Genomic DNA, 14,856 nt, shown 5'->3' on the forward strand with positions numbered 1-14,856 from the left:
CATCTGATAGAAATACTTTCTGGAGGTTGGTGTCTATAATCATATCGAGATATATCAGTCTCTGAGATGGGAGAAGTGATAACTACTCAGGTTACTCAGATCCTGACAAAACTCGAGAAGCATGTTCCAGTGATGAGGAAGGGTCATTGGCGAGTCTGCTAGAATCAGCAAATCGTTGAGGTATCCTAAGAGACGAATGCCATTCCTGTGAGCCCAAGATGACACTGGGGAAAACACCCTGGTGAAGACCTAGGGTGCTGTTCCGAGACAGAAGCAGAGAACTTTGAACTGGTAATGTTTGTTCTCGTGTATGAATCTGAGATACTTCCTTGAAGATGGATGGATTGGAATCTGGAAGTATATGTCTTGGAGGAGATTCAGTGTGCACAAGAAGTCCTTTGGTCTTACTGCCTGGATGACCGTGTTTGCCTCTCCATCCTGAACGGAGTTTGTAGAACAAACTTGTTCAAGGGAAAGAGATCTATGACTGGTCTCCAGCCAAAAGACAACTATTTTCACAAGAAAGAGTCGACTGTAAAAGCCTGAAGACCGGTCTAGGACCTCTTGGAGAGCGCCCTTCTGCAGCATGGTCTGGACGGGCCAGCTCCTTCACGGATCCCTTGATATAGGAGTTCAATGGAATTGGATCCAGAGTCAAGAGGAGGGAGAGATTGAATGAACGGGACATGATACCCTACTCCAATCACTGCGATCATTCACTGATCTGCCCCATGGGACTACCACTTCTGCCTAAGGCATTGCTGGCATCCTCCCACTGGTAGACTGATGAGAGGGTTGCCCTCCCTAGTGCCCACCCTGGCCACCACCCCCCAACTCTTTCCTCTGAAAGGTTTATAGCCCTTTTGGTCTTTAGTCTTAAAGGACTGCTTAGACACCTTAGCACCTGGATGTCGAGGGATTTGATGTGTTGTGCTGATCTCTGGAAGGTTCCCCACCCCCATTAGTCTCCAGAAACTCATCTACCTCCAAGTTCCCATCCATAGGAGCCTGGGGTAGTCAAAGTCATCAACCAGTTCTTGAGAAGGTCACACTTCGCTATCGTGAGTGTCTAGCTCGTGATTGCGACCGTCCAGATCGTAATCGTGAGCGTGTAACTTGTGATAGTGAGCTCTTAGCTCGTGAATTAGAGAGCCTTCTAGAAGAAGAGCGCCGAGACCGTATGACCTGCGGCCTCTTGATTTTGAGCGTTTAGCTCGTGAATGTGAGAGCCTTTGTGAAGAAGAACACCGAGATCGTGATGACCTGCTATCTCTTTGATGATGATCATCATCGGATTGTCGCAGACGACATCCTGAGGGTGATCGTCCATACGGACGAGAAGATGACGAGTCTCGTCCAGATGATCGGCGAGTAGTTGGAGCACTGACCACCGGATGATCACCCTTCCTAACTTCTGCAGCAGGTGAGTGTCGAGCGCGAGAGCTGAAACCTTACCCGTGGGGAGAAACAAAAGGCTGCAGGTTAGGTGACAACGGATGGAGAGAAGGCTCGTCATCAGCAGGAAGCCATCGTACACACATGGAAGGACCTGGAGAGGGCGAGAGATGGACCTTGCTGACATCAAGGGCGTCAGCTTCCGAAACAACTGGAGAAGGGTCTCTCCGTGCCTCCTGATGAAGGAGGTAAAGTAGAGCTTCCTTGGAAGGGGGAGCAGACACTACATGGAATGGCCATGCCTGCAGCACAACTGAAAGGGAGAATGGCTCCCCAGTGGCTGGAGATAAAGGTGTTCCTCTAGAGGAAGCAACAACCCGTCCCCCCCGTACCCCGAGGTTCCCATGGAATTAGTTGCTCTGCACTTCTACTCAACTGCACTCTGGAGGAAGGCAAGCAAGGAGGGGCTTTGGAGAGAGATCCAGGAGTGCAAAAATAAGAAGCCTGAGATCTCTTCGCCCCTGAGGAGGACCCTGCGGGAGAGAGCTCTCTCTTGGCCGCCTTCTTCCTGTGAAACCTAAATTTTTCCCATTGGGAGGCAGGCCACTCCCTACACTCTTCACAAGGCAAATCCTGCTTGCAGCAACGCCCCCAGCAGTTCGGGCACAGCGAATGGGAATCGGTATCCGCCGATGACATAAAGGTGCCACATAAGTGCCCTTCGCGACCAAGGCAGGTATGCACGAGAGCGTCAAAGAACGAATACTCACACCTGAAAAAAGAAAAAGGAATTGCATAAAGTGATTAGTCCTCCTCGAGGAGGAGAGAGCAGATATATTCAGTCTCCACAAGCCAAAAGAAAAAATTAATGTAGTTCACCGATGAGTAAGTAGATATACAGCAGTGGCTAGGTACCCCCGCCACACCCTACCCTCCGCGCTACAGCAGTTGGGTAAAGTTGCCACCTCAATTTAAAAGTCTAATGGCTAACCTTCCAGCTTCAGCTTTGCTGAAAGATAATCCCTCTAAATAAAAGGTTTGTTAGTGAAGGAACAACATTTAAAAAAAAAAAAAAAGTCTATATTAACCAATATATGATAGAACATACCTAACTGTATTTCTTTCAAGAGGAACAGTTGTGCCACCAGATGTAACGAGAGCTATATTCCTCTTCTCATTAACATGCTTTTGACAAAAAGACTTCATTTCAGCACAAGCTACATCATGATGAGGAGGCGCTGGATGCTCAGCAAAATATTTCTCCCAGTCGTCCATGGCAGCTCTGCATCAATCAAGAAGAAATAAAAAGAAAAGACTTGAATGAAACTTGAAAGTAAATGTGGTGTACAATTTATAGGAATACAACATGATATCATTATAAAATAAATTTTTAACATACAGTACTTACCCGGTAGTTATATATATAGCTTACGTCTCTGACGTCACGGCAAAAAATTCAAAACTCGCGCCAATCGCCAATTGGATAGCCAGGTGTACCACCCCTGCGCCCTAGCGAGGTACCTAGGAACCATTCCAGGAACCCTCATATATTCCATGCCTCTAGTCTCTTAGAGGGGAGGAGGGTGGGACTAAAATTATATATAACTACCGGGTATGTTCAAAATTTTCTTTTATAATGAATATGACAAATTCGAAGATAATTTGTATTTTTCCTAACCATACAAACCTTAGCTATTTACATTGGGTTTACCTTTTAGCGCAGCTGAAATGGCAAGCCATTAGAATTTAACGAGGGTGTATTACCTCCGCGCTAGTTAGCGGGGGGGGGGGGGGGGGGGTAGGGGAGTGGTAGCTAGCTACCCCTCCCCCCCCTCACACACAGATGAATGCTCACTTTCACTTAGAGGTAGGACTTGTCTTGGGGGACAGGGCTGGCGGGCAAATATGTGTAAATAGCTAAGGTTTGTATGGTTAGGAAAAATACAAATTATCTTCGAATTTGTCATTTGTTCCGTAACCGAAATACAAACCACGCTATTTACATTGGGTGACTTACCCATTAGGTAGGGTGGAAAGTCCCCAGCCATACTGGCTTTGGCTTTACCCGGGGACTCAGAATCCGAGTGAGTCGCACTCGAGAAAAGGAGTCCCTGCTCCTCACAAGTTCCTTGCTCCGCAAGGAACCGTGTGGCCTAAATAAGCTTGTGTGTGAAGGAAGAAGTGTGACCCGTCCTAGGCAGTTGACCTGGAGTTCCAAAAGGAACTCTGGGTTAGGACGTTCCCAATACCACCTCGTCAGGGTATGGGGGACGCTACAGTATTGACTCAATACTCGGAACACAAGGAAGCATGGTTTACCTGCAGAGGTTCGAGGTCAGCTATGCAGAGACCAGGATGCTGCTTCCCCAGTAGAGGGGATGATGAAGAAAGAAATAAGGGCCAGACATACTTCTTTCGTTCATGCAGACTAAAACCTGATAATAATGCCCTCAACCTTCTGCTACCTGTCCAAAAAGGAGCCTGAGGTTAGACCAGCTGTTGTGTAGCCACCACAGAGCGATAGAAAACGTATCGAGACTCCTGTGGGTCACGCCCTGCAGGAAGCGGGCTGCGAAGGTCATTAGACGCTTCCAGACTCCAGCTTGTAGCACCTGCGTCACAGAGTAGTATTACTCGAAGGCGAGGGACGTTGCAATGTATCCAGCATCGTGCTGTAGGGCGACGTGACGGGGGAGGGTCTGGAGACAGGTCGAGATGAATGTCCTTGAGTCCGGGCTGAAGAGGTATACTGGTGACTTTCCCCCGTGTCCTCCTTGTGCTCCCAAATCGGCTGCAACTGAGGACAAACTGCAGCTGTTCCCAAAGCTAACCTCTCGATTCCTTTACTGGCAAGAAAGAGAAGGTCTTGGGACATCAGATACAGAATGAAGACTCGAAATCTTGAAGGAATTGGACCGAAGGGCCGGGACCCCCAGATTCTGAGTCTAGCCAACAACTCAGGAGCGAACCTGAATGTTGCCTTCCCCTCTTCCTTAGAAAGGGCGGAGTCGTACGAGACCAAGAAGATTGCTTACACACTGGCCGTGGCCAGAGTGAGCAGGAGACCCAAGGCGGAATACAATCCGAGGCCTGTCGTAAAGGGTCTTGAGAAGATCTCTTAAAGGACTAAAAGTCCGAGCCATGCTCCAAGTTGGAGGTCTTCCTCCGACTAGGGCAGGGACGATCGTAGCTTCGCATGAGCGAGGATAGATCCAGCGGGCAGGAAAAAGTTATTCCTTTAAGCCTGAAGGTCAGGGAAAGGCTGAGCGACAGGCTTCATTGCCCAGAGCGGAAAGGAGTTTCCTCCCGCCGAAAGGCAATAAGACCGTTATTGCTGGAGAAGAGGCCTCAAGGGAAGAGGTATATCTCCCACGGCACCAACCACCTTAGACTCTTCACTTTGCCTGGAAGACCCCTGCGGATGACTATCGCAGATGACGCGACCTCCGTACCGCGTTGTCTCTTCTTGAGGAGGAGGCGTAGTGTCTCCAGGCATGAAGCCGAAGCGACACCCCGGTTCGGGAGAGATGTCGCAGTGTGGTTGTTTGAGTAGTCTGCGCCGTGGGAGAAGCTCTCCCGGGAGTTACGTCAGGGGAAGCAGAGGGTCCAGAAACCGTTCTGCGCATAGTCCCAGTGGAGCTCTCCCATTGAAAGGTTGACAGACAACCTGGTCTTGTTGAGACCCATTGTCCACAGACAAAAAGGAGGGAAGACGCAGGCGTCGAAGTTGTCCCACCATCACCGGAATGCATCTTGCCAGAGTCTCGGGGTCTGAGACTAGGGGGAAGAACAGCGGAAGCTTGAGGTTCCAAGCTGTTGTGATCAGGTCCCCCAGACCAGGACTTGCTGGTTACTCAAGGTCAAAGACCCCCAGGTACACTCTCTCTACGAAGCTCTGCTCGGATAGTCAGAGAGAACATTCCTCTGCCTGGAGTGAGAGAGCCGATGGTGGTATTGAGAGAATCTCAATCATCCTGGTATCTCTACTGCAAGACGTGAAGGTGTGAAAATGCGTCCCCTGCTGGTTAGAACACGCCAGAATCATGAAGTCGATGCGCACGGGCGACTCGGCAGGAGCTGTAGGATCTGTAGAGGGGCCAGACTACGGCCCCTAAGCCTGCCTGAATGATGGAGAGGTATCCTTCAGGTCTTGACCATAGGCCTGGACCGGAACATGCCCCCCCCCCCCTCCTTTCCTTTGACGAGTCCGGGAACCGCATCAAGAATGTGGGGAAAGGACGAGAATATCCACTACCATCAAGAGGCTCCATAGGTCAACACCCATTGCAGGTCTAATAGTTCCGCTGGTCCCATAGGGGCCAGGAAGTCCGGTTAAACGTTGCCTGAAACCACCGGCACTTGGACCGCCCCACATGGAACTTATCCTGAGGCGACCGTTCGGACTATAGACGGGTCAATGAGGAAAGGAGAACTAGGAAACGTTCCAAGGTAGGGCTGAAAGCTCTGCTTGACTGAGAACTGGTACTGCGACTCTCCTCAGTCTTGCCACAGTCAACTGAAAGGAAGGCTCGGAGGATGTGGCAACAGAATCTGGCGTCCTCAGGTGGTCACCCATCCAAGTACCGACCAGAACCGACGTTGCTTAACCTCGCTGGACGGACGAGAAGCGGGGTTTCCAACGTGGTAAGGCCGTTGACTCAATATCATGGCCAGATACTCCAGATGTTGAGGCAGAAGAAGAGAAGGCTCCAAGCAAAATACCATGAACTCACACTCATGGTAAGCATCCGGAAGCTGGTCCCGGCGCTGAAGAAGGTCGAACCCGAGCCTACCGGAATTGACCAGCCCTCCAAAAAGCTGAGGAGGCGGAAGCCTGCACCTGAGCGGCCATGAGGAAAGCAGGGAGAGTTCTCTGGGGAAACAAACCTGCTATGCCACGGTGGGATAGCCACACTGCATCATAAGCAGGAATACTTGCAGTCTAGGCTCAATTCCACGAGCTCCCTGGAAGATGGATGGAATGGAAACTGAAAGTACCCGTCTTTCCGATCCAGAGTTTAAGGAGTCCTGTCGCCTCGTTACTAGTCTGATCGATTCTGCTGTTCTACGCTGGCCGAAGTTTGTTCGACAAACTTGATCAGGGCTGAGAGGTCGACTACGGAACTCCCCTCTCAGATCTTTCCTTACAAGAAAGGATCGACTGAAGAGGCCGGGGGTGAAGCCGTCGATGATCCTATGGAGGACCTTCGCCTAAGGTATGGATCATTCTGCCCAACCGGGTAACTCTTGCCGACGCTATGGCATAGAGGTTCAGAGACACTGAATTCGCTGACAGAGACGGTAGGCGCGATATCCTTGGCTGATCACAGAGATTGTGCGGGAATGGGCATCAGGAAGCTGTCATCCAGATGAGTAACCTTAAGCATCCTCCCAGCGAGAAACCTGCAATCCTAGAGTTCGTGGACTCTGCCGCTCCTTTTAGGACTATGCCCCCCCGGGGGAGCCTCCCGTGCCCTCTGTTCCTGACAGGAGGAAACTGCAATTGGACACCTTGTCCCAGTTGTTGTAGCCGATAACTTAGGCCGACGTGGTTGAAGAAAAGGGCGCTGGAGCCCTGCAGAGTCTGGAAGAAAGCGCCTTGGAGGAATGAAAACGGAAGTCGATTTCCTCCGCACAGCCGCTGTCTAAGTCTCTGTCCTTGGGCACAAACAAACTCTTCTCAAGGATGGAAGGGTGTCTGAGGTTGTCGACCTCCACAGATGAGACACCCGAAGGAAGCCCTCAGTCAGCGCGTCCAGATGGTACAACATCGAGCTTGTCCGCAAGTTAGATACTTAACAACGAAAGGCCAAGGTGCCTGAGCCCGAAAGGAGGAAAGTACCCATGATCTTCCTGTAGCTTCCTTGAACCAAACCTCGGGCCATAACCGAGGAGGGAAAGGACCTGGTAAGCCCCCAGAGGAAGGGGTAAGCAGTCACCCCTTGGCCGATGGAGAATGACGGGGAAGGGCTAACCCAGGTTCTGGAAAGAGGAGTGTTGCTCAGACCTCCCTAAAGTTTCTTCCTATTCTTGCAAGTGTCATGCTCTGCGTTTACGGGGTGAGGCCGTGTTCTGGAAATACGCTCCAGAAGAACTCGCCAGGCTGGCCATGCTGCGAAAACCCCGATGGGAATCGTGGTCGCAATCGCCCTGGAGCTCGCGCGATGGTAATTCAAAGATTGGCGCGTGGGCGAACGTGGAAGCGCCCATGCGCGGTCACGCAGGAACGCAAACGAAGGTGAGCGAAGGAGCGCAGGAGGGCGAGCGTGGTAGGAAGGGCGAGAGCTGGTGGTCGGCAAGTGATAACCCATAGACGAGCAATGGATACTGAAAGAATTAAGCCGACGTTCGTGCGAAGAAACACCGTCGGTTGGAGCGACGGAACACCGCCGGTTCGCGCGACGGAGCACCGTCGGTTCGCACGACGGAGCACCGTCGGTTCGCGCGACGGAACACCGTCCGTCCGCGCGATGGAATACCGTTGGTTCGCGCGCGGCCAAACATTGGAGAGCATGTGCGCGGACGCGCATGAGCGTAGACGTGCAGGCACGTGGGTGTGTGGGCACGCAGGCGAGCAGTTGCGCGGGCGCGCAGGCGAGCGGTCGCACAGGCAAACGGTCGCGCGAGCGCGCAGGCGAACGGTCGCGCGGTCGCGCGGTCGCGCAGGCAAAAGGTCGCTCGGGCGGGCAGGCGAACGGTCGCTCGGGCGCGCAGGCGAACGGTCGCGCGGGCGCGCAGGCGAACGGTCGCGCGGGCGAGCGGTTACGAGGGTGGGCAGGTGAATGAGCGCGAGTCCGAGGCGGCGAACGCAAGCGTTAGCGCGATGGCGAGGAAACGCGCTGCCGCGTGGGCGAGGAAGACCGCTGGCGATATTGATCAACAGGCGATCGGTGGTGAGCTGGTGAGCGCTAAAGCACAGGTTGGCGATGGCGCGTTGTGGCATGTCGATGCCTTGGCGAGCAGCATGCGCAGGTGGGCGATCGCGCGATGGCGAGCAGCATGCGCAGGTGGGCGATCGCGCGATGGCGAGCAGCATGCGCAGGTGGGCGATCGCGCGATGGCGAGCAGCATGCGCAGGTGGGCGATCGCGCGATGGCGAGCAGCATCCGCAGGCGGGCGATCGCGCGATGGCGAGCAGCATCCGCAGGCGGGCGATCGCGCGATGGCGAGCAGCATCCGCAGGCGGGCGATCGCGCAATGGCGAGCAGCATGCGCATGTGGGCGATCGCGAGCAGCATGCGCAGGGGGGCGATAGCGAGCTATTAGCTGGCGAACCATGTTCCTTCAGAAGCGTTGGAGAACGTTGGCGCGCCGGCTGTAACACACGCGGGCAATCCGGAGATCGCCGAGAGACAGGTGATCGCTGACGTGTAGAACGCTGTTGAATAGGCGATACTAAAATCGCCTGTGCACGCTGGCGAGCAGGTGAACGCTGGCGAGCAGGTGAACGCTGGCGAGCAGGTGATCGCTGGCGAGCTGATGATCGCTGGCGAGCTGATGATCGCTGACGAGCAGAAGGCAACACGTGGAAGCCTGCGCATAGAAGAGTCCTTGACCCAGACCTGAACCGAAGTTCTAGATCGCAAGGGCGAACGTGGGCGCACAGGGCGCGTAACAGGAACCAACAGGAACAGCAGGGATGATCATCATGAGAGCGCTGACGAACAGGAGAGCGCTGGCGAAAGGAGAGCGCTAGCGATCAGGAAGCACTGATGAGCAGGAGAGCGCCTGTGCGCTAACACTGAGCAGGAGCAGGAGAGAACACAGCAGAAGGGCGCGCAGGGGAACCCTGACACGCAAGGGAAGAACCCCCGTGGGAGGCAACCCTTTGCCCCGAAGGGAACGTTGTCCGTCGGGAGACAGATGTCCATCGGAAGACCGTTGCCTGTCCGCCGGGAGACTGATGTCCGTTGGAAGACCGTTGTCCGTCGGGAAGACCGTTGCCCGTCGGAGACGAGATCAGACTGCTGTCCATCTGCACCAAGGCGGAAGATCAAGAAGAAGGAATTGTAGGGTGCAAACGGAGATTCAAAAAGGCGCCTCTTAGCACCCTTATAGGGAGATGAGAGGCCCTTACGACAAGGCGGACGGTGGGCCTTACAGCGAAGGAGGCCAACAGCAACAGCAGCAGAAGAATCCTCTGAAGAGGAGTCTCTATGAGTGTACTCTTTCGCGAACGAAAGAGAAACACTTCGTAGAAGAGACTGGTCAGCCAGTGGCCTAAAAGGAGCAATCCTCCGAAGAAGGGCTCCTGCAGTTGCCCAGCCCCTTGAGCGAAACTGCAGTTGTGACCGCTCAGCACCAAGAGCATAGTCGCACGAAAAAAAGGCAAGAGAAGAACCCCCCAAAAGGGGAAAAACTCAAGCCTGGACAGGAAAAACTTTCCTCGGAAGGAAAGTTACCCGCCCAAGGAGGCAAGCCTCCTGAGAGTTCTAAAATGAACTGGAGAGCTGTCCGTTGTCACGGGAGTACTTCCAGTAGGAGACACGCCCCTGACGAAAATACAAGGGGGGAGGCAGCAACAGCCGAATCCCCAGGCCTCAACAAGACAGCTCACACCGTTGCCATATTACAGAAACGAACTAGATCGGTAACTGTACAAAAATAAAACAAAAATCATTAGTACACATTCATTCCCACGGGAAGGCTCCGAAGAGGAATCCCGAGGAAAGGAAACAAGAATTACACAACAAGCACGTGCCCTCACAACCACTTACACTCACGGAAGGAGAGCTGTAACCAAAACAGAATTATAACAATTATAATTATGAAACTATGTAATTATGTAATTTAAAAATGAATGAACACTAAGAAAGAACGAAAACCTCGAAAGGTGTTGTTCTACAAGCTGAAAAATTAACAACTACAATTAGATTCATAAACTAATTGAGACAAACGTACGGCGTAGCAACCCCCCTACACGGAAAGGAAGCTACAAGGGCGTAGTGACACGTAGTAAAAGGGTGAACGACCTCAAGAGAGAGAGAGAGAGAGAGAGAGAGAGAAAGACCGAAGTCAAACTCGATCGCCACCCATAAAATTACGCCGTGGTGGCCTAACTGCCGAGGACTCCACGTAGATATCGTACACTACACACACAACTCTGAAAAGGAAACTTTCTGATTTCTATACTCAAATATATATACAAACATGAAAACATGTTTACATATATATTGAGTAGTAAGCGATTAAGTAAAGACAAAACAAACAATGGCTGCCAAGAGAGGACCAAGACAGAGACATCTGTCACAGTCCAAGCCAAAAGTGAAAGTGAGCATTCATCTGTGTGTGAGGGGGGAGGGGTAGCTAGCTACCACTCCCCCCCCACCCCCCCCCCCCCCCCCCCCGCTAACTAGCGCGGGGGTAATACACCCTCGTTAAATTCTAATGGCTCGCCATTTCAGCTGCGCTAAAAGTTAAACCCAATGTAAATACAGTGAACCCTCACTACTTCGCGGTTCGACCATCGCGGATTCACCACTTCGCGGATTTTTTTCATAACCCATATATATATATACATATTGGTAATAACAAAATCAACATACTGTACTGAATAATCAATATAATCGATGCAAAAACTAACCTATACACAGATGTGTACAGTAAATGCGTTTGTTTCTTCATTATGATCAGAGAAACGTAAGCAAAACATTGGTTGCCATTTTTTATCGTGCCTTTTGGCGTGTTTAGGAAACGCATGATATAAAATCGCCTTTAATATTTGTGCCTGTTTTAGTTTAGGGTACTGTAGTACATGCATTAAGTGTTCTGTACATTGAAGGGTAGTTTGTTAACAGTACTACGTACAAGGGAAGGTTTTAAAAGTCTGAATATACATGTTAAATAAATAGGTAAATATGGTGTCACTACTTCGCGGATTTTCACCTATCGCGGCCGGGTCTGGAACCTATCTACCGCGATAAACAAGGGTTCACTGTAGCCTGGTTTGTATTTCGGTTACGGAACAAATACCATTTTTAAACATAAGACTTACCCGGTAGTTATGTATATAGCTGATTAACACCTTTGGTGGAGGGTTAGAGACAGGTAGTATATCTGGAATTCTGCTTAAGAGTTAATTAAAACAAACTTAAAGGTTTGTACCTGATAAGAAAGCTGACTTCAATGATACTCTGCCTCATTATGTCTGCTAGCCTTATGAGATCCAGCGGTCCTCCCAGGGGGCTGAAGATCTCATAGGGACTGTCAAACCGGTGTATATACCTCATTATGACAGAACCTCCTCCAATAACCCGTTCCGGGCGCTCTCAAGGAACAAATTTGACCACCTGACAAAGTCAATGATCGTGGAAGACTGACACAATCTCCACAAACAACCACAAAAAACAATTAAAAGTACCAAGAGAAGAAAAGGTTATTGGGATTATGGGAACATAGTGGTGGATCCTTCGCCCACTATTGCACTCGCTGCTACGAATAGACCCAGAGTGTAACAGTCCTCGTAACGAGTCCGAACACCTTTCAAATAATATGATGGGAACACAGATTTACTCCTCCAGAAAGTTGTGTCCATTATGCTTTGAAGTGATCTGTTCTGTCTGAATGCTGCCGACGTTGCTACTGCTCTGACTTCATGAGTCTTGACCTTTAAAAGACCAAGGTCTGATTCGTTTACAATGAATATGTGCTTCCTTAATCAAAAGCCTGATAAAAAATGACCAGGCATTTTTAGACATCTGTAATGAGGGCTTTTTGACCAAGCACCATAAAGCTTCAAAATTGCCTCGTATATCTTTCGTTCTATCCAAGTAGCATCTCAGAGCTCTTACTGGGCATAAGACTCTTTCCAACTCTACTCCAACCAAATCCGTAAGATTTGGAATCTCGAACGCTTTGGGCCAAGGTTGAGAAGGGCGTTCGTTTTTGGCAAGAAAGCCTAATTGTAAGGCACAGGCAGCTTTACCATCACGAAATCCAACGTTTCTGCTAACCCCATGTATTTCACTCACTCTTTTGGCTGTTGCAAGACTAACCAAAAATAAAGTCTTCATAGCAAGGTCTTTCATAGAAGTTGAACCTAGTGGCTCAAACCTGTCGCTCATAAGATAGTTCAAGACAATATGCAAACTCCAGGCTGGAGAATCTTGTTTTCGTTGTTTTGTAGTCTCGAAAGGCTTAAAAAGATCTTGCAGATCCTTATTGTTGGACAGGTCAAGGTTTCTATGTCTGAACACAGTTGCCAACATGCTCCTATAACCTTTAATAGTACAGGAGGAGAAATTGCACTTCCTTCGAAGGTGGAGCAGGAAGTCCGCAATTTGAGCTACAGAGGTACTGGATGAGGAAAGAGAGTTAACCCTACACCACTCTCTGAACACCTCCCACATGGACTGATAGACTTTGATAGTCGAAGTTCTTCTTGCTCTTGCAATGGCCTGAGCTGCCTCCTTCGAAAAGCCTTTAGATCTCATAAGTCTTTCGATAGTCTGAAAGCAGTCAGCTGAAGAGCGTGGAGATTTTGATGGAATCTTTCCAAGTGGGGTTGTCTGAGTAGATCTACACTTAATGGAAGTATTCTTGGAGTGTCTACCGCCCATTCCAGTACCTCTGTGAACCATTCTCTTGACGGCCAATAGGGAGCCACTAGGGTCATCCTGGTCCCTTTGGATGTTACAAATTTCTGAACTACCTTGTACAGGATCTTGTATGGTGGGAAGGCGTACAGATCTAGATTGGACCAATCCATAAGAAACGAGTCTATATGGACTGCTTCTGGATCCGGCACCAGGGAGCAATACGCCTCTAGCTTCTTTGTCTTTGAGGTTGCAAAGAGATCTATGCATGGACGACCCCAAAGGCGCCATAGGCTCTTGCAAACTTGAAGGTTGAGTGTCCACTCTGTCGGTAGGACCTGACCCCTTCTGCTGAGGCTGTCTGCCATTACATTTTTCTCCCCTTCGATGAACCTTTTTAGAAGTATAACGTTCCTCTCTCTTGCCCACAAAAGGAGATTCTTTGCCGTCTCGTACAGAGATATCGAGTGGGTTCCCTCCTGCTTGGTAATGTAAGCAAATGCTGTTGTGTTGTCCGCATTAACCTGAACCACTTTGTTGGTGACTGATTCCTCGAAACTTTTGAGGGCTAATAGAACTGCCAACAATTCCTTGTGGTTTATATGCAGAAACTTTTTTTCACTGACCATAGTCCCGAAGCTTCCAGCTTGTTTAGGGTTGCTCCCCATCCTGCGTCCGAGGCGTCGGAGTATAACACAAGGTCTGGGCTCTTTTGTGATAGGTCGAGACCTTCCTGGAACTTGTTCGGTTCTTCCCACCACCGAAGGCAGTCTTTGATAGTGTTCGTAATCGGAATGGACATTGCTTCTAGGTCTTTCTCCTTGTTCCAATGGCTGTTGAGATGGAACTGGAGAGGGCGAATGTTCAGCCTTCCTAGGGGAACAAATTGTTCCAAGGAAGAGAGGGTTCCTACTAGGCTCATCCACTTCCTTGCTGAACACATATTTTTGTTTGGAAATGACTGAAGTTTCAATCTGCCTTGTTCCGTCCTTAAAGGAGACGGAAAAGCCCGAAAAGTCTGACTCCGAATCGTCATTCCCAAATAGAGAATCTCTTGAGATGGAACCAAGAGAGACTTTTCCTTGTTTACAAGGAGACCCAGCTCTTTTGAAAGGTCCAATGTTGTCTGAAGATCCTTCAGGCAGTGATCGTATGAGTGCGCTCTGAGAAGCCAGTCGTCGATATACAGTGAGGCTCTTATGCCCATTGAATAGAGGATCTTTGCTACATTTAGCATGAGCTTCGTAAAGACCTGGGGTGCTGTGCAAAGGCCGAAGCATAGGGCTCTGAATTGGTAGACATCTCCCTTAAAGACGAACCTTAGGTAAGGTCTGAAGGTCGGATGGATCGGGATGTGGAAGTAGGCGTCCTGGAGGTCTAAAGAGACCATCCAGTCGCCCTTCCTTACTGCGGCTAGCACTGATTTTGAAGTCTCCATAGAAAACTTCGTCTTCAGTATGAACTTGTTCAGCGTGCTCACGTCCAGGACTGGACGCCATCCCCCCGAGGTCTTGGGTACCAGGAACAGACGGTTGTAAAAACCTGGTGAACAAGGATCCTGTACCTTCTCTATGGCCCCCTTTTTTAACATAAGAGACACTTGAGTCGATAGAGCTTGTCTCTTTGCCTCCTCTCTGTACCTGGGAGAGAAATCTACAGGAACTAAGACCAAAGGACTCCCCCCTTGAAAGGGGGATCTTGTAACCCTCCTTCAAGATCTGGATAGACCACTGATCTGCTCCTCTCTTCTCCCACGCTTGCCAGAAGTTGAGTAGTCTGGCCCCTACTGCCTGAAGGCAACAGCAACCAGACCCTGCTTCGCCCTGCTCTAAAGCCTCTTCTCTTACTCCTCCTAGCGTCAAGTCTGGAACTACCCCTGCTAGAAGATCTCCCTCGAAAGGGCTGCAAAAACTTGGGAAAAGTTTCT

At 50.3% G+C, this 14,856-nt stretch overlaps 1 protein-coding gene and 1 pseudogene across 1 annotated transcript in view; both read right to left on the minus strand.

Moving 5' to 3' along the window:
- Ppcs (phosphopantothenoylcysteine synthetase) overlaps window positions 1–14,856 on the minus strand; it is a 210,211-nt gene that overhangs the window by 128,924 nt on the left and 66,431 nt on the right. Inside the window, exon 3 of the mRNA XM_068383094.1 lies at window positions 2,504–2,677. Within this exon, the coding sequence (XP_068239195.1) occupies window positions 2,504–2,670 (167 nt within the window). The 5' untranslated portion in view covers window positions 2,671–2,677. The remainder of the gene's footprint in view (window positions 1–2,503; window positions 2,678–14,856) is intronic.
- Window positions 5,935–6,053, minus strand: LOC137659312 (5S ribosomal RNA; annotated as a pseudogene).

This window comes from Palaemon carinicauda, chromosome 1 (genome assembly GCF_036898095.1).
Source record: "Palaemon carinicauda isolate YSFRI2023 chromosome 1, ASM3689809v2, whole genome shotgun sequence".
In the NCBI taxonomy this organism is placed as follows: Eukaryota; Metazoa; Arthropoda; class Malacostraca; order Decapoda; family Palaemonidae; genus Palaemon; species Palaemon carinicauda.